The 21,672-nt window shown below is 32.7% G+C and overlaps 6 protein-coding genes across 6 annotated transcripts; 5 read left to right on the top strand and 1 right to left on the bottom strand.

Moving 5' to 3' along the window:
- Nucleotides 1–94: 94 nt before the first annotated feature.
- On the top strand, nt 95–1,428 carry LOC100813845 (uncharacterized protein PB18E9.04c). The gene has a single exon (XM_003527640.5). The coding sequence runs from the start codon at nt 258–260 to the stop codon at nt 1,206–1,208; it is 951 nt and encodes a 316-aa protein (XP_003527688.2). The 5' UTR covers nt 95–257; the 3' UTR covers nt 1,209–1,428.
- A 1,181-nt stretch (nt 1,429–2,609) lies between these two features.
- LOC100306259 (uncharacterized) lies at nt 2,610–3,632 on the top strand. Its single transcript, NM_001249230.2, is given in 4 exon segments — nt 2,610–2,716; nt 2,865–2,983; nt 3,091–3,203; nt 3,337–3,632. Coding segments are annotated over 4 exon segments (420 nt in total). The 5' UTR covers nt 2,610–2,664; the 3' UTR covers nt 3,473–3,632.
- Nucleotides 3,633–6,636: 3,004 nt separating this feature from the next.
- Nucleotides 6,637–7,807, top strand: LOC100819711 (uncharacterized). The gene is made up of 4 exons (XM_003528018.5): nt 6,637–6,857; nt 7,005–7,123; nt 7,248–7,375; nt 7,481–7,807. Exons 1-4 carry the CDS (start codon nt 6,806–6,808, stop codon nt 7,614–7,616), a joined length of 435 nt encoding a protein of 144 aa, XP_003528066.1. The 5' UTR covers nt 6,637–6,805; the 3' UTR covers nt 7,617–7,807.
- A 1,999-nt stretch (nt 7,808–9,806) lies between these two features.
- Nucleotides 9,807–12,837, top strand: LOC100813308 (phenylcoumaran benzylic ether reductase Betv6). The gene is made up of 5 exons (XM_006581140.4): nt 9,807–10,159; nt 10,226–10,360; nt 11,643–11,886; nt 12,094–12,297; nt 12,487–12,837. The coding sequence occupies exons 1-5, from the start codon at nt 9,977–9,979 to the stop codon at nt 12,651–12,653; spliced, it is 933 nt and encodes a 310-aa protein (XP_006581203.1). The 5' UTR covers nt 9,807–9,976; the 3' UTR covers nt 12,654–12,837.
- A 2,188-nt stretch (nt 12,838–15,025) lies between these two features.
- Nucleotides 15,026–16,131, bottom strand: LOC100809566 (uncharacterized). The gene is made up of 2 exons (XM_003528003.5): nt 15,871–16,131; nt 15,026–15,694 (listed from the first exon to the last, which is right to left on the bottom strand). Exons 1-2 carry the CDS (start codon nt 16,007–16,009, stop codon nt 15,408–15,410), a joined length of 426 nt encoding a protein of 141 aa, XP_003528051.2. The 5' UTR covers nt 16,010–16,131; the 3' UTR covers nt 15,026–15,407.
- Nucleotides 16,132–17,621: 1,490 nt separating this feature from the next.
- LOC100805278 (uncharacterized) lies at nt 17,622–21,355 on the top strand. Its single transcript, NM_001254164.3, has 5 exons — nt 17,622–17,783; nt 17,938–18,081; nt 18,319–18,444; nt 18,526–18,677; nt 20,628–21,355. Exons 1-5 carry the CDS (start codon nt 17,669–17,671, stop codon nt 20,910–20,912), a joined length of 822 nt encoding a protein of 273 aa, NP_001241093.1. The 5' UTR covers nt 17,622–17,668; the 3' UTR covers nt 20,913–21,355.
- The last annotated feature ends 317 nt before the right edge of the window (nt 21,356–21,672 follow it).

Below are 21,672 nucleotides of genomic sequence, written 5' to 3'. Positions count from 1 at the left end.
TAAAGAAGTTTCCAAGGAAATCAGCGTGAACTGAAAAGCTTGGGAATAAAAACTGGTTAGTCAACCAAAATTCTAATAGAAGTACTCAAATGCATCCAAGGTTCTTAGGTCTGTATATATAGACAACCAGTGCAATCTGAGGCTTTTATGTTAAACCAAAATAGAAAACCTTTTATATCCGGTGAAAAAAAAACTCATTCTCTTGTGACACCAGATATTAATCATAATTCATATCTATTCTATTATATCCATCATCCATGCTACGGAAAAAGCAACAATGTGGTTTTAGGATCCCTTGGATCTCAGGTCCTTCCACCACTGAATCTCATTCTCCTCCTCCAAAACAAAAATCAAAATCTCTTTCCACTCATCGACCACCATTTCGTCCTCATGGAATAGCCTCTACCCCACAACAACCTCCACCTCTTCCTCCTAATGGAACCTCAAAAACAAAACCTCAACAAGTGTCAAATTCTCTTCCATCGCATTCACCAGCACCTTCAGTGATCATTGACTCCCCAGTGTCTTTTCAGCCAGAATCCCCTTCTACACCTACAGAGCCAAATGTGAAGGAATTGGAGTTGGATAGCACTCCTACTCAGAATTCCAATGGCAACAACATGGAGAGAAAGATGATGTTTGCCACGTCGACTCCTAGCGGGAAAGACATCAAAGTTGTGCCACCAGCCTCAGCATCAGCAACCATATCATTATCCACCAATGATGATATTTCAGCTCTGAATCCAACACTGAACGTGGATGACAAAACAGTAAGTGTGGTAACTCTGGCTGGTGACAACAGAGGAGTGACAATGCACGTGGCGGGTTCTCACTCAACTAGGCCCAAACCTGAAGGGAAGAAGAGCGCGTCCACCGAGAAAGATGAAGCGGGGAAGACATACGTAAACAGTAACATTCAGAGCATCAACAATTCGATCATGTCGAACGGTTCCATCAATGGAAGAGACCCTGGTGTTCGTGTTATTCTCCCCCAACAACCGTGTTTGGAAAAACCTAAGGCTGAAGTTAGCATTAACCGCGCAGAGATGGTGCCTTACCGGCCTGTGGTTCGAAGACGATGCCTCAGGGGACTTTTCCATGAACCCAGTGACTCTGAACCTGATAACCCTGACAAGCCTCGTCGTCATGGTTGCAAGTTTAGATGCGGAGACATTGATACAAAGGATAAGGAAACTGTAACAAAATAAAGAACAACATAGTCTTATTTACTTCATTACTTGAGACATTATATACCAGGGTTTTTGTTTTGATGTTTTATGCCAATAACTTCAAAAGCTGTTTTTTTTTTTTTTTTGTTAATTACTATTGTCAAATCAGTGCTTCAGAAAGAGAGAGATGAAGCGCTTTCAAATAAGAAAACACTGTCATCATTTGAATGGAAAAACTTTCAATTGATTTATAATTTACCCTGCCTAAGAACGTACTATTTAATCACTAGAAAATAAAGGAGAAAAAAAATCATGACAAGAAATTGATAAGCAAGAAAACCACATGAGAAAACACACATCTTATAATTATAAGAGATTCTTATAAAATACTAATACAACAACATGAATACATTACGCTAGATTATCAATAAAAATTTTAGAAATACCTGATCCATATTAAAACCATAATTTTCTTATTTAAATGACAATAGATGATCAATGATTTCATGTTTATTAACACCGACATTACTCATTTAAATTCATATAATCTTATTTAAATGTCTAACTAATTCACTTAATTTGATCCCATAACATAAAACTCACTAATAATAAATTTATAATATTAATCCACATTAATTATTGGAATAAAAAAATTCAACAACAAAAATGGCAGATCCTCATGGAGGGTCTTCCAGCAATCAAAGGCTAATTTTAAAGTATAAGTGCTCTTTTCTAGCAAGAAACATTTTAAATTTCATAAGACAAACGGTTAAAACATGCAACGAATCTTTGATTATAAAATGTAGTTAGATTTTTTTTTTTTAATTTCTTAATCAGTCTTGATACTCGTTTTATAATTGTGGAATGTACTAGTTAAATTAAGATTCTCTGGTTGAGATATTTTAAAATGTAATTATGTTAAAATTTTAAAAAGAAATCTTTACAACAAGTATAATGATCCTATCGATCGGTTTAATCAGGTGACTAGCATGACGACGTGATATTTGAATACTGATAGTCTAGGAAGGAGAAAAAAAAATACACGTTTTCACGGGACCTGCTTCAGCTGGATCCGTTTACTTGTTCAATGGGTAGAGGGAAAATATTGGTACAGCTAAAGCTGGGGTGATGTCGCCGCCTTGTTTTCGAAACTGTGTGCTGCATGAAACTAAAGCCTAAATTATCCATTATTTATTTATGCCCAAACTAGAGGCAGGATCTTTTCGATCGTTATCATAACATATCATTCTCATCAGTGTTATCACTTTGCACCCAAAACTTTTGGATGTGACACATTGCTAATGGTCATCACAAATAAATATAAATAAAACTTGCCAAGAGATAAGAACAAATTAGAGAAACAAGGCGGAGCTTCGTCACTACACTACACCAGCACACACACACATATATATATAGCTTATACTGCTTTGTTCATAAGGCATTGGAGTTGTGTGAATAGTTTATTACGATATAAAGAAAGAAATTTAGCAACGTAATGGGTTCTCTTATGGCAGGATGGGACTCTCTGACCTTGGATCCTGAATCAGGTACAGATAATTAGTTAGTACTAGTGTTATTACTTATTACGACTTACTTATTATGCTATACGCTTATATATGCTTCACCCTTTGGTCGAGTTGAAATAATAAAACACTGGCGTGATTTCTGATGAGGGAATTTTTTTTACTGCTGCAGCTACAATTGAGAGGAATCGATCTCTCACCAAAGAGGAAATTAATGCTTTCTGGAAAACAAAGAAGGAGGCCGAGTTAGAACACCTCAAAGCTCTTTCCAAATTATCTGAGACTATTCGGGTTTGACTTTGAAATTAACATCTCTACAGATTTCACCTCTGCATTTTATCAAGAAAAAAGGTTGTAAGTTGTAACATATTTCGCTGTTTATTATGGATATTGGACAGGCCCGCAAATGCGAGTATTCAGAAAATTCTCACAGGTCAAGTACCGCGACCGTGGCCTTAGGCATGGATGGTGACAAAAAAAGTTTGGAGAATCTTATCAAGAAAAATTGCTGGTAAATTAAATTAGATATTGTATTATTGTAATTGCACAATTGGTCAATTGTTGATGAATTCCTTTAAATATAATTTGGATTAGATGTATATGTAATTAATATATATTTTAGCAAATGCTTGGGGTGAGTGCAGGTGGACCAAGAGCAGCTGGGCATTTCTGAATGAACCGCCAGTTATAGAAGCTGCTTCCAACAAGTATGCTTCACAGTTTCAAGTGGCCAACTTGGGATCAACGAAATTTAACCCCGGAGATGGAATTAGTGCTTGATAATTGATATTAGTCTTTCTCACGTCACCCTGCATAGTTCATAGAATCGTAGATTCATAGTTGGTGTCTATATGTATAAATTAAGGCTTCTATTTTGTCGCACACAATTCTGCATAAGAACTGTATTTCTGGTTTCTTTGAAAAGGGTTCAAATTTTCTGAACAGATTTGTATGAGAAAATGTTCAACTGGTTTGACTTTGAGCTTTAGTGCGCAGTGTTCTATTTGTCTACTTTCTAATCCTAAGCTTGTAAATCATTTTGATAACGTTGAAAATTGGTTGGTCAAAATGCTTTTGTAGTATTGACTTTATTGAATTTAACAAAACCACGGTGACAGCGTAAAAGTCTTTTGAGTTTAAAAACTTTCTAGATTGTGAATCAATAAAAATTATTATTAGTATAACTTTCAAAAATTCTTTTATTAATGATAATAAACTATTACTATACATTAGTTGCAATTATAAATCCTTTAAAAAAATTGCAATTATAAAAAAATTTACACGATCAATGCAAAATTATTTATCCCAAGTTTTTTACATTCTTATTTTATAAAACAAATCATCCACCGTCAATCCGTTATCACCGCCGTCACGAGGTTATTCTTATTTTCATTAATGGGAAAATTAAAATTGGACATATAATATATTAAAGTATATTAGAGAATATATTATTGATACATTTCTTCAATTAATAAAACTAAAATACTCCAATCGATAGCATCTCAAACATAGAAAATTATAATCTGATTTCCCGTTATCTCTTTAAGAGCTGCATAGTATATAATAACAGTCAGCAAATACAAATGAGTAAAAACAAATGACACTGTAGCAAAATAGATAAAGAAAACCGATAATCCACTTTTATGGTGATCATCAAAAGAATTTTGAACTCTCTAGAAAAAATTAATAAAATTCGATGTGGATGGCGGTAATAAAAAAAGTTAGTATTTGCCGCTTTCATGCTAAAGCGTTCTAATCCTCAGCTTATAATTGACTTCCCGAGCTAGTATTTGCCGCGCAATTGCATTCATGCTAAAATAATTCAGTGGTTGGAGTGTTTTGACAAATATATCACATGGAAATATAAAATTTAGTCTCTAAAAGTATAAAAAGTGCGACAAATATATCTGATCGTTAACTTTCATCTGTTATCGTCAATAAAATAACTTACGTGACACAGAGAAATGAATTTGTTATTGAAATAATTGTCATCGTGATCATCTCTAATTATCAGCATAGGGATATATTTGTCATATAATATATTTTTTTTACTTTTTGTCTTCTCTCTACTGAAAAATATGTCTCCTAAAAATAAAAATATAAATTTTAGTCACCGAAATTATAAAAATGTGACAAATATATCCGGAATTAATAATAGATTGTGACTAATTATTTATACTTTTGAAAAATTTATAATTATTGTAACAAAATTCTAGGAGAGTTATATCACACTGATAAGTGTATGTTTCTATTATATAATTTTTAAGTTTCATCAACGGTTGAGACATGTATGAAATATTATTAATGGAAGTGAATTTTTATTGTTTTGGTGAATTCTTCGTACTTTTCTTCAATTACAAAAAAAAAAATCAATCCTTTGATTGTTAATTCATGAATAAATGCTATCAACACAAAAAAAATTACTATAAAATGATAAAAAAATTATTGTTTATGTTTAATCAAACACTGTTTATTTAATTTTTTTTTATAATTTTTCATAATAAAATATGAATATGTATTAGTATATGTAATAACATCAAATTATAAATTATAATAAAAGTTTGTTGATTTTTAATTTTTTTTTAAATTATACACAATTATTTTTTTATTGACTCATCATTTAAAAAATCACAACCTTAAAAAAAATCATTCCAAAGGAGGTGAGTATTTTTTACAAATTAAAAGTGTCATTGCAATTACAATTTTTCCTAAAATTTATTCATGGATTTAATTTAACTATAATACTTTACAATAAACATTTTTTTACTTGAACCTTTCATCAAGTATGAGAATATAAAAAAATTATTTATAATTTATAAAATGAGTATTCTTTTTTCTTTTAAACTTAATTTAATTTACGAGTTTGTTAAAAAATTGTTGCAGTCATTATAATTTTTTTATATTATAATAATTAGTCACAATCTACTATTATTATTTGACTATGTTTATGTACTTTTTATACTCTTGTGGACTAAATTTTGTATTCTCATCTTTCAGGACACATTTGTCAGCGGGCGGAGTAGGAAGACGAAAAGTAAAAAAATATTATATAACAAACATGTCTATGACAATTAGAGATTATCATGTTAACAATCATTTTTTGACAAAATTATCTCTCTGTGTCAAGTAGTTTATTTTATTAACCGTGATGAACGAGAAGTTAACGGTCAGATATATTTGTCACACCTTTTGTACTTTCGAAAATTAAATTTTGTATTTTCATCCTTTAGAAATATATTTGTTAGCGAATTACATATTAAGGAACAAAAGTGATTATTTACCCAAAAATTATCCTGAGAAAGCTTGGGAAGTGTACTATTTAATCCCTAGAAATTTAAAAAACATGACCGAATAAATAGAGAAGCACCAAACAAAGAAAAAATTAGGTCTTTTTTAACACGAACACTTTACATTAATAAGAGAATGAGTTTAAACATGCGACCAATTTTTTATATATATTATTTAATTTTTCATTTTCTTAATCAGTCTTAAGATTCGTTTCATAATTGGTGGTGCTGTTCTAGTTAATTATGTTCAAATTTTGAAAAGAAAACTTCACTCGTCGGTTAGTCAGGTGTCTAACGCTCGTTTTGATGGAAGCTGCTTCCAAAAAGACTTGCGTCAGCAGGATTTTACGTGTTCAAAGGGTAGAGGAAAAATATTGATACTGGTAGCAATTAAAATTCTCGAAAACAAAAACTGTGGGGATGTCCACGGTTGCCGCGTTGTTTTGTTGATTAATTCTGTGTGCCGCCTGAAAAATTAGTATTCAATTTTTTATTTATATCCAAATTATAAGCGCTGGATTTTTGTCGTTATCATAGGATCATTCTCATCATGATCAGCGTTATCACTTAGCACCCAAACCTTTTGGATATCACATTAGTAATAGTCATCACAAATAAAAAACTTGTCAAGAGATAAGAACAAAATAGACAAACAAGTCGGAGCTTCGTCATTACACTACGTACACCAGCACTTATATATCTCTCTCTTATAAGGCTACGTTCATATAAGAAAATCGTCATCGACTAAGAAAGACATTGGAGAATTAAGTGTGGCTTAGTTACTAAGTTTGTTACGGTAAAGAAAAAAAATTCAGCAACAAATACAATGGGTTCTCTTATGGCAGGATGGGACTCTCTGATCTTAGATCCTGAATCAGGTACAGATAAATGATAATTAATTAGTACTAGTGTTATTACGTATTACTATGTTATACGCTTATGCTTCACCTTTTGGTGGAGTTGAGATAATAAAACACTGACGGCGATTTCTGACGAGGAAAAATTTCTTACTGTTGCACTTGCAGCTACAATTGAGAGGAATCGATCACTCACCAAAGAAGAAATTGATGCTTACTGGCGAGCAAAGAAGGAGACAGAGTTAGAACACCTCAGAGCTATTTCCAAACTATCTGAGACTATTCAGGTTTGACTTTGAAATTAACTACATCTCTACATTTTTTTCCCCTTATATGTGTCAGAAATTCATATATATATATATATATATATATATAAAGCTACTAATATATATTTTGATGGATACTGGACAGACCCGAAAATGCGAGGATTCAGAGAATTCTCATAAGTCAAGTACTGTGACTTTGGCCAGCATAAAGGAGTCCTTAGGCATGGACGTTGACCAGAAAAGTTTAGAGCAGCTTATCAAGAAAAATGGCTGGTAAATTAAATTACAGATTGTAATTGCACAAATTGGTATATTGTTATTACGAAACCCTTTAATAATTACTAATATTTTTGCGAATGATCATTGGGGTGAATGCAGGTGGACCAAGAGCAACTGGGCATTTCTGAATGAACCGCCGGTGATAGAAGCTGCTTCCAACGAGTATGCGTCACAGTTTCACGTGGCCAACTTGGGGTCAACGAAATTTAACCCCGGAGATGGAATTAGTGCTTGATATATGACTTTTTCTATCTCACGTCGCCCTGTATCTATATATATCTCCACGAGTATTCAGTATAGTTGCTATCTATATGTGTAATGGCTTCTATTTTGTCACTTATAATTCTGCAAAAGAACTGTATTTCTGGTTTGTTTGAAAAGGGATGAAAAAATCCCAACAGATTTTTAAGAGAGAATATTCAACTAGTTTGACTTTGTCGTTAAGGAAAGCATGCAGTACGTTTCGTTTGTCTGCTTTCTAATCCTAAGATGTAGAGCTATTATTTGCTACGTAGCATTGATTAACTCCTACTATTCTTCTAGTTTTTTTTTTTTTAAGAGATTGTAGATTATTTGATACGTGAAAAAAATGGCCTTTAAAAAAAATCGTAAAGGGATCATAGGTAGTATAGTTGGTTGATGACATACATCACTGGAAAATAGTCCAAAAAATAACATCACCGAAAAAAACAGAGAGAAAAAGGGTATTATTGAGATTTTGAATATAATAAAACAAAAAGGAGGTGCAGGATGAGTATATGGGTGCAAGAAGAAAGATTCCTTCTAAAAAGGAGTTATATGTGGATCAACACAAATGAGCCTGGCCTACTAGCTCCAGAATTGGAGGGAAAAAATAAGACAGTAACTTCCTACACAGTACACCCCATGAAATTCAAGAGCTACTTCTTTTTCATTTTGAAAAACAAACACCCAAAAAAATTTATCTGTTTTTTTTTAATCTTAAAATTATCATAACATTTACCTTCGAAAAATCTTTAAATGAATAATAACTAGTGTATTTGCGTGTTTATTCGACGCAATCACAACTTGAAAATAATACTAAAATAACTTCAATAAAAACTATGCTGTATTTGGCATTTTTTTATGAGTTAGAAAATTTGAATCTACCTCTTTAAAACTGTCCAGATTCATTGAGCGTAACAAAGTGTTTTCCTTTTTTTTTCCGAGAAAAAAAAGTGTTTTCCTTACAACAACCTTTTAGAATGTACAAAAAAAAAAAAAATAGCGAACTTCTTAGACACGTTTATACTGTTAGTTTTCTTAGACACGTAGTTTAATGAATGATTTTAAGATACTGCTAATGTATTTTTTTGGGTATATATTATAAAGAGTGATAATTTAAAAATAAATAAAAACATTTTTATAATAACTAAAAAATTTAAAATGATAAAAAATTTATGGATTGATTAGAAATACAACATCTAACATATTTTTTTAAACATTCGATCTTTAATTTGATTTTGTAATTTTCTAATATCTTTTAATTAAGAAGAATATGTTTGAAAGAGTATACTCTATGAGATATTATATTCCTAGCCCTCTTCATGAAAATATTATGGTTAATGATTTATGTATACTTTTAACATAAAAAATGCATATTTCTAAAATGTTTAAGGCCGAAAGCTGCGGGCATCAGACATTGAAATGAAAAATAGCTTTCCAGCAACCATACTTCGTTGGAAAGTGGGGACTCAAAACTCACCAACTCCTTTGCTTTGAAATCAAGATACCCACGGATCAATGATCACCCCATTGAAGAGTGAACACGACTTTAGTCATCATTATTCATTAATGTCACATTTAAGCTGAACGGAACTGAAAGTTTAACACTTTCTTTCCACGCGGAGGAAAAAAAAAGATGAATGATCAAATTAAATAAATAAAAAACTAAAAAAGTTACTTGTATTTAGTCCAAAAAAATTGTAAAAGACTTTTTTTTTTCTTAGAGAAGAAAGTTTAAAGTTAAAATTATTTTTAAATTATTCATTTTATCTTTTTTTATCTAACACAAAATTGCTTTAATTTTAATTTTTTTTAAAACAAAAATAAAATTTTCAACATAAAACTACTCTTAATATGATTTTGCTTCACAGTATCACTCAGCATGAACCAAATACATTGTTAGATAGATATAGTCTAGTCGAGCCCGTATTTGAATCAACATTGATATAATTATTTAAAAAATAATAATTTTAGTTATAATTGATTTTGAAGTAATATAAAATTTTAGTTAATATTTCATTATAAAATTAAGTTATAAATAAATTTTGGTTCAAAAACACACAAAATATTCAAAGTTATTTTAACTCATCCTAATTAATTTGGAACTTTTCCTTAACATCAAATTAAACACCTAAAAATTTATTTAAAATTAATTATAGAGAGAGAATCAATTTTCCAACCTAAACTAAATACGAACAGAAACAATTTTTGGGATGGGATTAATGAGGAGTATTTGCAAAAAAAAAAGGGTACTAACGTAACTTGGGGTGTGTGAGCTTGCTATTAAAGCAGATTCGGGCAGGGAGTGGCTTAATCCCAAGAGAGTTGGAAAACAAAGTATAGAGTGAAAGAATGGGTGAGAAAAGCAAGATTTTGATCATAGGAGGCACCGGCTACATCGGCAAACATATAGTGGAAGCAAGCGCAAAGGCTGGAAATCCCACTTTTGCTTTGGTGAGGGAATCCACACTCTCTGACCCCTCCAAGGCACAACTCATCCACAATTTTGAGGCTTTGGGCGTTAATTTGGTCCGCGTAAGACTTCTCTCAAACTATTTAATCTTAATTTCATTTCAGTCTACTAATTAATGGCAATGGCAGGGGGATCTGTACGATCATGAGAAGTTGGTGAAAGCTATCAAGCAAGTAGATGTCGTCATATCCACGCTGGGTCACCTGCAGCTTGCCGATCAGCTCAAGATCATCGCTGCCATTAAGGAAGCCGGTAATGTTAAGGTAGTACCTTCTCCTAACTTCATACTTTATGACTTATTTGTTCTATAAATTATTGACTGCCAAGAATTATGTGTTAAAAACAAATTACACTCTATTGTTGAAAAAAAATGAATTAATCGCCCATTGAATTAAAGAAAGAAAAAATCAACCTAAAGCACCAAACGGCGAAGCCACAAATGAGGATTCGTGCCCATAGTTGGATACGAGAGACCCCACCGCATAGACTTCACGGAGTTGTCTGACTTGCTTTGAGAAGCATTCCATCGACTTTGGTCCCTATTCCAACCACTATCATTTTAATTTCTGCAATGGGACAACTTTTTTTGATACATTACACTACCATTACTGCGTGTTATGTATCACATGTATTGCTATTGGCCATTTTTAAAAGTATGCATTTTTTCCTACTCGTGCTTTTACTTTTAAAAAATTGGTATACTTATTAGGTTATCAAATATTTATTAGTTGTCAATTATGTTTTAGGAACGACTACGGTAAATTTCTCCTTTCGTCTTAAAATAATTGTTATAATTTTATTTTTTAAAATCTGTCATCTATGTTTATTTTACAAAGATGAAGAAAATTAATAAATAAATGAAAAGAAAATAATAATTTTATAAAATTAATTTTAATATTAGTATTATATTAAAAAAACTAAAATAATATTTATTAAAAGTATTTGTGAAAAAAACTGTTATAATATTACATTAAAAAACTAAATCTGATATTTATTTCAGGATAAATTTATTTCTCAAGTGCAACACTTATGTTGGTGTGCAGGGATTATAAAAAACAAATAACCAAATTATCAATACCATTAAAAATAATTAAATTGGTTCATTTTAATTAATATTGTCATAAATTTTAATTTATTTTTAAAATATTAATAGAATTAATTAGTTTAAGTGATTGTTAGATAGTATAATGATACTATTCATAGTCCAAAATACAAATTTTTAACCAATAAGTATAAATTATATTGTTAATGACTTAATAATGCATAAACTTTCATGAAAAATAAGTAATGCTAATATTTTATGAATAGACTTTACAATAAATTAAATATATAAAAGAAAATTAATAATTGATACATTTAAAAGTGAATATATATATATATATATATATTTATTTATTTATAATTTTGAACTAAAAAATATTACTATTTATTACGCTGTGTTCTATTCTCCTATATTTTGTTTGAACCCATTTGATTGAATTTACTCAATACTCAAGTGGAATTAGTAAACATTCTAAGGTAGGAATAGTGTGTTGTTGTTGGCAGAGGTTTTTCCCTTCGGAATTCGGTAACGACGTGGATCGTGTCCATGCCGTGGAACCAGCAAAATCTGCATTAGCTATCAAAGCCCAAATTCGACGCAGCATTGAAGCCGAAGGCATCCCCTATACGTACGTTTCCAGCAACTACTTCGCTGGCTATTTTCTTCCCACATTAGCACAACCAGGTGCTTTTGCTCCACCTCCACCCAAAGACAAAGTCATTATCTTGGGCGATGGAAATCCTAAAGGTAACAATATAACAGCATTTCCAATCTACATCCACTTTTCTACGTTAATTCAATGCTATTATTTAGTTTATTAGTTTTTTGTTTGTTGGAGAACTCAAACTCACCATCTTTCTCTCTTTTTCTTTTTTCTTGACATCCAACCAATTTTATATCTCGGTGTACATGCCTAGCCGTAATAATGTGCATCTTTTTCTTGAATACTTGCAGCAATTTTCAACAAGGAAGAGGACATTGGAACCTACACCATCAGGGCTGTGGATGACCCTAGGACATTGAACAAGATTCTCTACCTCAGGCCCCCTAAGAACATTTACTCGTTCAACGAGCTTGTGGCCTTGTGGGAGAACAAGATTGGCAAGACCCTCGAAAAAATTTATGTACCAGAGGAGAAGGTTCTCAAGGACATCGAAGGTCTGTATAAATATCCTTAGTCCTAGTAATTATAATTATGTTGTTTTCTATGTTTCAAAATTTGAACCTTATTAGTACAATTTAATAATCGATGTTAGTCAGGTAGTGCATTCTTTCTGAATTTGGTTCAAAGTATGCAATACTATACAAATTAAGATGCATGATATTCCTTTTAATTATTTGTTGCAGAGGCACCTCTTCCAATCAATGTGGTATTAGCAATCAACCACTCAGTGTTCGTGAAGGGTGACCACACCAACTTTGAGATTGAGCCATCTTTCGGGGTTGAGGCTTCTGAGTTGTACCCGGATGTCAACTACACCACCGTGGAAGAATACCTTGGTCAGTTCGCTTGAGAATTTAAAAGGAGAAAGATGCTCTTGTGATCGGATATTTAAATAATCTGAGTTGTTGATTTGGAGAGTGGAAGATTGTGTTTTATGTCAAAAGATCGCTATGTGATGTAATCTTGCCTTTCATGTGTAGAATGTTCCTACTTGAATGGTTGAAAAATAATAAATGACTTACGAGTTGAGATAATAACCGAGTTTCTGCCTCTGCTTTTATTGTTCTTTCTGTGTTTTACCGTAATTCTCGCCCTGATCAGAATAAGCAGTAACAGAAACTTCAATGGGTGATTATATAAGTTATTTAACTTTAATCAATATTGTTTAAGTTCTTTTTTCACTGTGACGTGAAGTTACTTGTATAAGTAACAATTACTTAACACTATTATATTATAAATAACATATTTTTAAGTATCATATAATCCACAAAATTAATTTAAATACTTATTTTAGTAATTTTAATATTGAAGTAAATTTTTGTTTAAAATACTTAAATTTATATAAAATTATAAGACTAACAAAATTATGATAAACAATTTAGTCGGATAGTGTATTATTTGATGATTCCTTATAAAATTAGTCCAAACCATAAAACTGAATGTCAACTCAGTGATTTAACATGAGTCATTAATATAGTAAAATTAATGTCTTACATTAATGTTGAATCCATAAGATACTATCAAAATTAGATCCTTAACAAAAAGAATTATTGTCTCTGGGCTTTACTTACCTTCAAGCGAAACCAAATTAGTCAGATTTGCTTGAGGGTTAAGACAAAAAGAAAAATAAAGCTGAATGTCTGATATTCTCTTTTGTTGCAGAGGCACCTCTTCCAATCAATGGGATTAGCTATCAGGCACTGGGTGTTCGTGAAGGGTGACCATACTAACTTTGAGATTGAGCCTTCTTTTGGGATTGAGGCTTCGGCGTTGTACCCGGATGTCAAGTACACCACCGTGAAGAATACCTTGACACGTTCGTTTGAGAATTTAGAAAGCAAGGATTCACGTCTGTGCTCTTGTTTGCTATGCAAACTAGTTATAGCATGTTTGCTTTGACGTTGAACCAGTTCAAATGTCAGTTCAACTCAAAGCAACAAGAGAGGTGTATTGGAAGTTGTGCTAACTCTAATAGCATCTCTAATCGGGGTGCTTCTATGATTTCTTAGGTTAAGAACGGTTTTTTGTGAGTTTTTTTTATTGGAGCATAATGACGTGATAAAGTGGATTTCTTCGTTAATAAGGATAGTTTCTTATATAAGAAACTCTAATGTTTAAATTTATTGTGATTTTTTACGATTTTTTACATTAGAGTAAAATTTTATATGAGTTGACATGACACTGCGGGGATCACAAAAAATGATCTGGAGACCACAAAAAGATAATTAAGAAATCCAAATGAGTTTCTTGTATTGAAAATGCTCTAAACCATACACACACTTAATGTTTTACCTGACGAGTTGAAAATTGAAAACCCTATGTAAACCTGTTTCTGTTCTGCTTCTTCTTTGTCCCTTCTATGTTTTACCTACTTCTGCAACCATGCCTACTAATCCAAGCTTTTCTTTAAGATTTCAATCAGCAATGGAAAATTGTTTTTGTTCTTCTACAACACATACACAAGGTTGGAGTATTCATTGAGAATTGAGAGTAATTAACAGTTTGGAATCAATTTTTCATGTTACGTGCAGAATGTGCTTTTGCGTTAGTTCTTCTCTGTTTACCTCTTTGGCTAACTAGATGGAGCTGAGGGATGACAAATAATTTTCAGGCAAATGGAGTCCAAGGAGATCATCGTGGTGAAAATTAAATTTAAGTCATGTTTAAATAAACTTCTCCATAAGCATAGAAGAAAATAAGAAATAAAATTAATTGATTTTTTTTTCAGAAACTAAAATTAATATATGCACTTTTTTTTGGAAAGAAAATTAATGTATTTACTTAACTTTTATAAAAGTTATTTCAGTTAAATTCTGTATAAGCTAATGTGTATAAGTTAATTTAAGAGAGGGGTGTAAGCAATGAAATTGAGTACATGAAAGTACTCTGTTGTCATTTTTAAGGCAACCTTGTGTTAACATAACTTATATTTGTCTCTTTCAAATTATCAAGAATCATAACATGGATGCTTAATCAGAAAGTGAAAGTGTCATCGATGGGCACGGAAGCTTAAGTATTACGCTGCAGTTTAACAAACTTTACAATTATGCGTTGAAAACTGCAATTCTTTTTGGCTGGGGAAGGAAGAGCCAATTGAGCAACCAAAACGTGTCATGGTGTCCTCAATTGTGATCAAGTACAAAACATTTGAGTTGGAAACAGGTTACTCAATTTTTTAAATGAACAACACTATTAATCCGTGCAAGAACAGTAGTTAAAGAATTTGTTAACAAAGACTCTTTGATTTTATAAAGGAAAAGAAAGACCATCAGGCTATCCCATTGCTCATGATGAGAGACACTGCATCTCGTTTCATAGCTACATACACATAAATGACATAATTTACACAACACATACAAATTTGCAATTGGATTACTTTGGGCTTGGACCAGCAATTGTCCTTTGATTCTTTCTCTTTTTATTAGACCTCAACAATAGATTTATATAAATTCAGAATCATGGTATGAACCTAAGTAGATATTTACAATGTAATGAATTAATTTTGTTTCTCACCAACTTACATTGTTCTTCCACAAAGACTTCTGAGGACATATAACAGTCTGAGATTCAAATACAGTAAGCATGTCTGTCACGAAGTACTTGTCTATCTGATATATGCTTGTTTGACTTGGGCGTGTATCTTGATGGGAGAGGAGAGGTTAAACCCATCATGGGTTTTATTTCTTATAAGAGTATGATTATGATGTGAGTGTGACCCCATAGGAGTAACTCTATTAGTACTAGTTCCAGATGATGAGGTTGGTAATGGTTCTGGGGCTGGTGCCGAGGCCAGTTCCTCTTCAGACTTGGCTAGCGGTGATGCTGTTTTTATGCTATAATTATGAGTGTACCCGATCATTCGTCCAAGCTTCACTCCTTCAGTTATATTTCCTGTAAATTTGGATATAAACATTGAAGATAATGAGAACTAGAAAATGACAAGTGCTACAAATAATAAGTAACAAGTTGGCAAAGAAGCAAACCGAATTGACAAACAAAGTACTTAAATTTCTACTATCATTGTTTGAGGAATGAGGAGAATTAGCAATTACTTAAAGGTTCATTACCATTTGGATCGAGGTCAACCTTTGAATTCTCTGACAAGAGAATGAGTGTAGGGGTGATTATTGTAAGGAAAGCCCAAAAGACGAATATTGGAACTAGAGTTCTTTCAGTCATTTGTTTGGAAAAATAGAGCAATTTCATGCACTTTTAAGGTATACACCACAAGACTTTTTGTGTGTCAAGGGACACCGAGAGAAAGAGGATAGGCGTGGAATACGATGGTTCTGGCTTCATGAAATTAGCTGGCCATGTTTTAACACATTTGTTAGAATAAATATGAATAATAATAGAAACTGCTGCTCAATGTGATGGGAATTTTATTATTATATAAACTAGAGTCAAGTTTTAACAACTAAACTTGTGATTTGGTTTCACGGTTGTTGGGTGGTTGTTATTATTACAACCATTTGATCTGGCTGTCTCTATAATAAGTCAGAATCTGTCGTGGCTTGGTACAATTGGCACTCTGATTCTAGTAATTTACCAATGCCGAGCTTTCACAATACTTTAATCCCCCACTCCGTCTCGTTGATGATCACTTTCCTAGTTCTAAATTATGATGCATTATTTTATACAAGTTATTAAGGCATACAATTAATTTTTATAATATTGTAGTAGTAACTTTTCTTCTTACTTATTATTCATTACATATAACTATCTTATACTTCTTTTTTTTTTTGCATGACATTTTTCCTATTCTCCAAATTTTAAAATCAAATTAGATAAATAATTTAAAACAATTTCTCTCCTCTTCGCTAACTTCCTTCCAAACCAATCGCATTATCACAAAACAAAACATAAAATTTAGATATGATAAGTCTTAACAGCCTCACCAGCAGCCAGAGATATATTATATTTTACACCGGCCGCAAGTGTAGTTTCAGGGAAGTGATATTTTCCTTTTTCTACCTTTTCGTTTTACGTTGTTTTCCACTTGCAAACGTATAAATGTAATCCAAACACCTGAACTACTGAGGTTTATATTAACCTGGATTCTATTCTATAACCTTGAACGTTGGAACTCCCTTCTCAATACCGTTAGAAGGTTCCTATAAGTCTTTAACAAAGCAAGAGACAGAGTCAACAAAGGCTAGACTTTTAAAAATAATAATAATTGTGAGAAATAGAAAGTCAAGAAATTAGCCCATATTCTTCCAACGTAGTAGTTTAAAAATGAAGTAATAACCGCGGTGCATCATCACCTAAATAACTAGGATTTCTTCGTCCAAACCTGAGTGAAAAGTCACTATTTTCCTGTATACTTCTATCAAGAATCAAAGAAATACATTATACATGAATAAATTTTCTAACACAAGATTGAGAATAAATAATTCCTAAAAAGAAAGTGATGAATACATTTTAATCACGGGCAAAGCTGGCATTAACAGGGAACTTCCAAATTTCATAAAGAAACACTAGTTGCTGAGTACTAAACTGTCCCCTCCACCTTCCTCAATATAAATTTTGGCAGCATTTAGCATAATATTCTTTATTTGAACTACTATGGATGGCAAATGTGGCTTCTCTGGCCAAGACTTATTAATATTAATTCTTGTTTGCAAATTGCAATCATGCGTCATGCGTGTAGTTTAAATTGTTTATACAGAAGCAGATTACCAAATTTTTAAAACCCACAAGCTGGTAACAGACCGGCCCAGTTAGTCTTGGGCCAAGCCCATTTTTTGTTTTGAGTAATGGAAAGCCGAAATTGCCCTCTCCACGAAACAGGGATATTCTACTACTCTAGCATAGTAGCATTGTGGTTGGGACTCGAAGTGTAAGCACTAAGTGGTTGAGGAAATGGGAACCCTTGGGAGAGCGATCTACAGCGTTGGTAACTGGATTCGAGGGACTGGACAGGCCATTGATCGTCTCGGTTCCCTCCTCCAGGGCGGTTACTACGTCCAAGAGCAGCGTTTGTCTCTTTCCCCTTTTTCATTTTCTTCATTTCCATGCCCTAATTTCTCCAATATTATAATAATCTTATACTCTATGATCCATGTTTATGACTGGAGAGTTATATAATGCTTTGGAATATATCTAGTAATCATCTTCCTTGTTGTGTTTAGTGTCTAGGCATCGAACTCTGATGGACATATTTGATAAGGCTCCTGTTGTTGATGAGGATGTATTTGTTGCGCCTAGTGCCTCCGTCATTGGAGACGTTCAACTTGGAAGAGGATCATCCATTTGGTATGGAGTTGTCTTGAGGGGTAAGCTGTCTCACTCCATCAATTAGGTCTCATAGACAACACTTCAATCATTTTATGCTTCTGCTGCTATGATATGTATTTGTGGAATAATTTTAATGCTTTATTTCTGTTATTTCTAAACAAATTTCATGGGAATTTGCATTTCTCTTATCTTTTAATGTAAATTGAATTTCTGTGTTGTTCAATGTTTATTAAGATATATGCGGTAGTCATGTCTGAAATTCACTTTATGAATAGGTGATGTTAACAGCATCAGAGTTGGAACTGGAACTAACATACAGGACAACTCTCTGGTGCATGTTGCAAAGTCAAATTTAAGTGGGAAGGTGTTGCCTACAATTATTGGGAATAATGTTACTGTCGGTGAGTAACCTTTTTGTCATGATTAAGAATGGTGCTGTGTTCTACTCTTGATGGGAATTTGTTAACTTTTTTACCGAACAGGCCACAGTGCTGTTATCCATGGTTGTACTGTTGAGGATGAGGCTTTTGTTGGTATGGGTGCAATACTACTTGATGGTGTAGTTGTTGAGAAAAATGCCATGGTTGCTGCTGGAGCCCTTGTCAGACAGAATACAAGGATTCCTTCTGGGGAGGTATGTCTGTGGGTGTTTCCTATTTTGCTACACCCATTAAGTTACTGAGGATTAGGATCATGTTCGTGGTATGCTAAACTGTTTATGGGAATGATTCCATTATTGAGTTAACATACTGTACCGCCAGTCTAGGACAAGGAGGGTCAATTATAATTATGTGTTTATTTATTTATATTTCTGTTATTTTTTCATGGAATTTTTAGGGAATAGGGATTGAGGTTAGTTTCTATGCACTTTTAGTATAAAAAAAATTCATTATCAATCAACCAAAAATCATTGGTGGTTTGACTTTTAAAGTGGTTATTGTAAAAGTAAAAAAAAAAAAAAACTTACCATACATGACGGTTACATTGTATGTGCAAGCACCATTTACTATTAAAGAATTTTTTTTGTTGGTTTTTTATTTTGCTTTGTAATTTTATCCAACAGCCTTATGATATTTAAGTATCTAAAACATTTTTGAAACATAAAGCCCTTATCCTTTTCTTTAGATGCAGACTAGATTTTGGTGAAATGCTTGAGCGAAAAAGCACTCAACAACACCTATATTTATATACATCTCAAAATAAATTACATTTAAGAGTAGTAAAAATGAAAAAGTGAAACTCCCAGAGAGCAATGATGACTGAAATCTCTGTCTATTCATCTGCAAAGTCTGTGTCTATTCATCTACTCTAGAATTAATTTCCAAAATAGAAACCGTTTCAAACACTCTGCTGCAAGCTGAAGCAAATAGATCGAATGCACTAAGCTTGGAACAAGTTTATTGGATTTGTGGTCCTTTTAGCTGACAAAACTCAGTAATAACTTCCTTGGATGAAACCTTCTCTAAGTAACAGTCAATTTCTATATTTTGGTCATCTCATGAAACATTGGTTTGGAATTAATATGAATAGTTTCTTGATTATCGCAATGTAATTTCATTTGCTGAACATCACAAAACTTCAACTCCTTAAGTGATTTAATCTATACAAGTTCTCAAGTAGTTGTCGCCACAGCATTATATTCAGATTTTGCACCAGACCAAACAACATCTTCCTTCTTACTTTTCCATAAGACAATACTTGTACCAATAGATACATAATACCCGATAGTAGAATGCCTATCAATTGGAGACCCTGCCCCATCTGCATCACAATGCCTAATAACTTGGTTACTCCCTTTATCTTCATATAACTGTCCTTGTCCCAAAGCCTAGACTATTAAAAAACAGCAGATTTTATGGCTTGAGCAGAGAGTTTATTGAATCCTGGAGAGACATTATGAACAAAATAAGTACAACCAAGTGCATTGAGAAAATTCATCAATAAAAGTGACAATATTTGAACCCAAAGAAAAAGACTCTACTTGGACCCCATATGTCTAAATGAAAAATAAAAAACGAAGAATTACATCTTTTTTCCATTTGTTTTGGAAAAGAGGAGCAAACATGTTTGCCTAATTGACATGATTCACAATCTAGCACTTGTAATTTTTCACAACCTAGAACCATTTGCTTTAATTTTGACAAATTTGGATGACCCTTGCATTTATGAAAAAGCTTTGCAGATGTAACACTAGCAACACAAGACACAAAAGGAATCGATTTTAGATAGTAGAGACCTTGAGATCGATCTCTTGTGCCAATTATTCAACTTGTGCCACATTCTTATATGACAAAAGAATCAGTTAAAAGGACAATTAGGGATAAAAAAGGACATATTTCTATTTTAATAAAGGAGAGAGGGGAACTTGACCAATTCCGTTAGCAGTAACCTTAGATCCATTTGCTAAGGTAATGAATGAGGAATTTTAGGAGGTATGGTGGAGATGAAAAGCACTGCTTAGTTTTTATCAGTTTTTGTCTGGGCTAGATATTTTAACTTCCAATGTCGGTTAGGCTCATTTTTCTTGAATGCATGTCATATGTGTCATTCATGATCTGTAAGCACAAACTTGCATATTTTGCAGGTATGGGCAGGCAATCCCGCAAAGTTCCTGAGAAAGCTCACTGATGAAGAGATAGCTTTCATCTCCCAGTCAGCCACCAATTATACTAACCTTGCACAAGTCCATGCATCTGAAAATTCAAAGTCTTATGATGAAATTGAGTTTGAGAAGGTGCTGCGAAAAAAGTATGCACGTAAAGATGAGGAGTATGACTCTATGCTGGGTGTTGTTCGTGAGATCCCACCGGAGCTTATTCTTCCTGATAATGTCTTACCTGATAAAGCAGAAAAAGCTCTTAAAAAATGAGGTATTTAAAAGCAGTGTATTTCTATTCCAATCTTGAAATGACATCATGGGACTCTTATGGTTTTTTGCAAATTCATGGAAGAGGGATTTTTTTCGTTCCCAATAATACCTGACATTTTCTGCGAAAGAATTGTGGCTCCTTACAATCCAGGAAGCAATTGTTCCATAAATTTCGAACTGTGTTCTCTAATTTGGGAGAGGCAAGTGCCATGTAGGATATTCTATGCTGATCTTTAGTGTATGATGTATCCAATGCAAGTGATTTCATATTTTTTCCCCTTAATATTTGTCTGTTCAAGACTTTGTTCGTCAACTTGGTTCATAAGTTCTCGTTGACATCTTTATTAATGAGGACACCGACGCCTGGGTTTTTGTCGTCAGTGTGGATACATGCATCTTCCTTTTTACATATATTATCTAGCCAATTGAAAAGTTACGATTGGAATAATGATTATTTCATGGAGGGTGAAAGGTTTCAATTGTTGTAGTTCACAGAAAGAATAGAAGTGGGCTATGTAAAAACGAACTTATTGGTCCTTTACCGTCTAGAGTTTATCTTGAAAGTACATATTTTTATTTTCCATGTAATGAAGGGTTTTATAAAACCAATTTTCCACCATAAAAGCATGTCTTTAGAAGTTCTTGTGTATAGTGGACTAGCTTCACAGCCGGTCCCAAGCTGTGTTAGATACTCGGCAACAAACGTATCACCCTTGTATTAAACATGTTGTACAGTGGCGATAAAACTACAACTAGGTAT

This window comes from Glycine max, chromosome 6, assembly GCF_000004515.6.
Source record: "Glycine max cultivar Williams 82 chromosome 6, Glycine_max_v4.0, whole genome shotgun sequence".
In the NCBI taxonomy this organism is placed as follows: domain Eukaryota; kingdom Viridiplantae; phylum Streptophyta; class Magnoliopsida; order Fabales; family Fabaceae; genus Glycine; species Glycine max.
The sequence above is the reverse complement of the archived record's forward strand: the minus strand, read 5'-3'. Positions and strand labels throughout refer to the sequence as shown.

What these genes read in the sequence shown, in the direction of transcription:
- LOC100813845 (XM_003527640.5), top strand. Translation starts at nt 258, where the DNA reads ATGCTACGGAAAAAGCAACAATGTGGTTTTAGGATCCCTTGGATCTCA.
- LOC100819711 (XM_003528018.5), top strand. Translation starts at nt 6,806, where the DNA reads ATGGGTTCTCTTATGGCAGGATGGGACTCTCTGATCTTAGATCCTGAA. An exon ending in GATCTTAGATCCTGAATCAG is followed by an intron (nt 6,858 to 7,004) that starts GTACAGATAAAT and finishes TTGCACTTGCAG; the next exon opens with CTACAATTGAGAGGAATCGA. An exon ending in AACTATCTGAGACTATTCAG is followed by an intron (nt 7,124 to 7,247) that starts GTTTGACTTTGA and finishes GATACTGGACAG; the next exon opens with ACCCGAAAATGCGAGGATTC.
- LOC100813308 (XM_006581140.4), top strand. Translation starts at nt 9,977, where the DNA reads ATGGGTGAGAAAAGCAAGATTTTGATCATAGGAGGCACCGGCTACATC. An exon ending in AGGAAGCCGGTAATGTTAAG is followed by an intron (nt 10,361 to 11,642) that starts GTAGTACCTTCT and finishes TGTTGTTGGCAG; the next exon opens with AGGTTTTTCCCTTCGGAATT. An exon ending in GGGCGATGGAAATCCTAAAG is followed by an intron (nt 11,887 to 12,093) that starts GTAACAATATAA and finishes GAATACTTGCAG; the next exon opens with CAATTTTCAACAAGGAAGAG.
- LOC100809566 (XM_003528003.5), bottom strand. Translation starts at nt 16,009, where the DNA reads ATGAAATTGCTCTATTTTTCCAAACAAATGACTGAAAGAACTCTAGTT. An exon ending in GGTTGACCTCGATCCAAATG is followed by an intron (nt 15,695 to 15,870) that starts GTAATGAACCTT and finishes CCAAATTTACAG; the next exon opens with GAAATATAACTGAAGGAGTG.
- LOC100805278 (NM_001254164.3), top strand. Translation starts at nt 17,669, where the DNA reads ATGGGAACCCTTGGGAGAGCGATCTACAGCGTTGGTAACTGGATTCGA. An exon ending in GTATGGAGTTGTCTTGAGGG is followed by an intron (nt 18,082 to 18,318) that starts GTAAGCTGTCTC and finishes CTTTATGAATAG; the next exon opens with GTGATGTTAACAGCATCAGA. An exon ending in TGGGAATAATGTTACTGTCG is followed by an intron (nt 18,445 to 18,525) that starts GTGAGTAACCTT and finishes TTTACCGAACAG; the next exon opens with GCCACAGTGCTGTTATCCAT.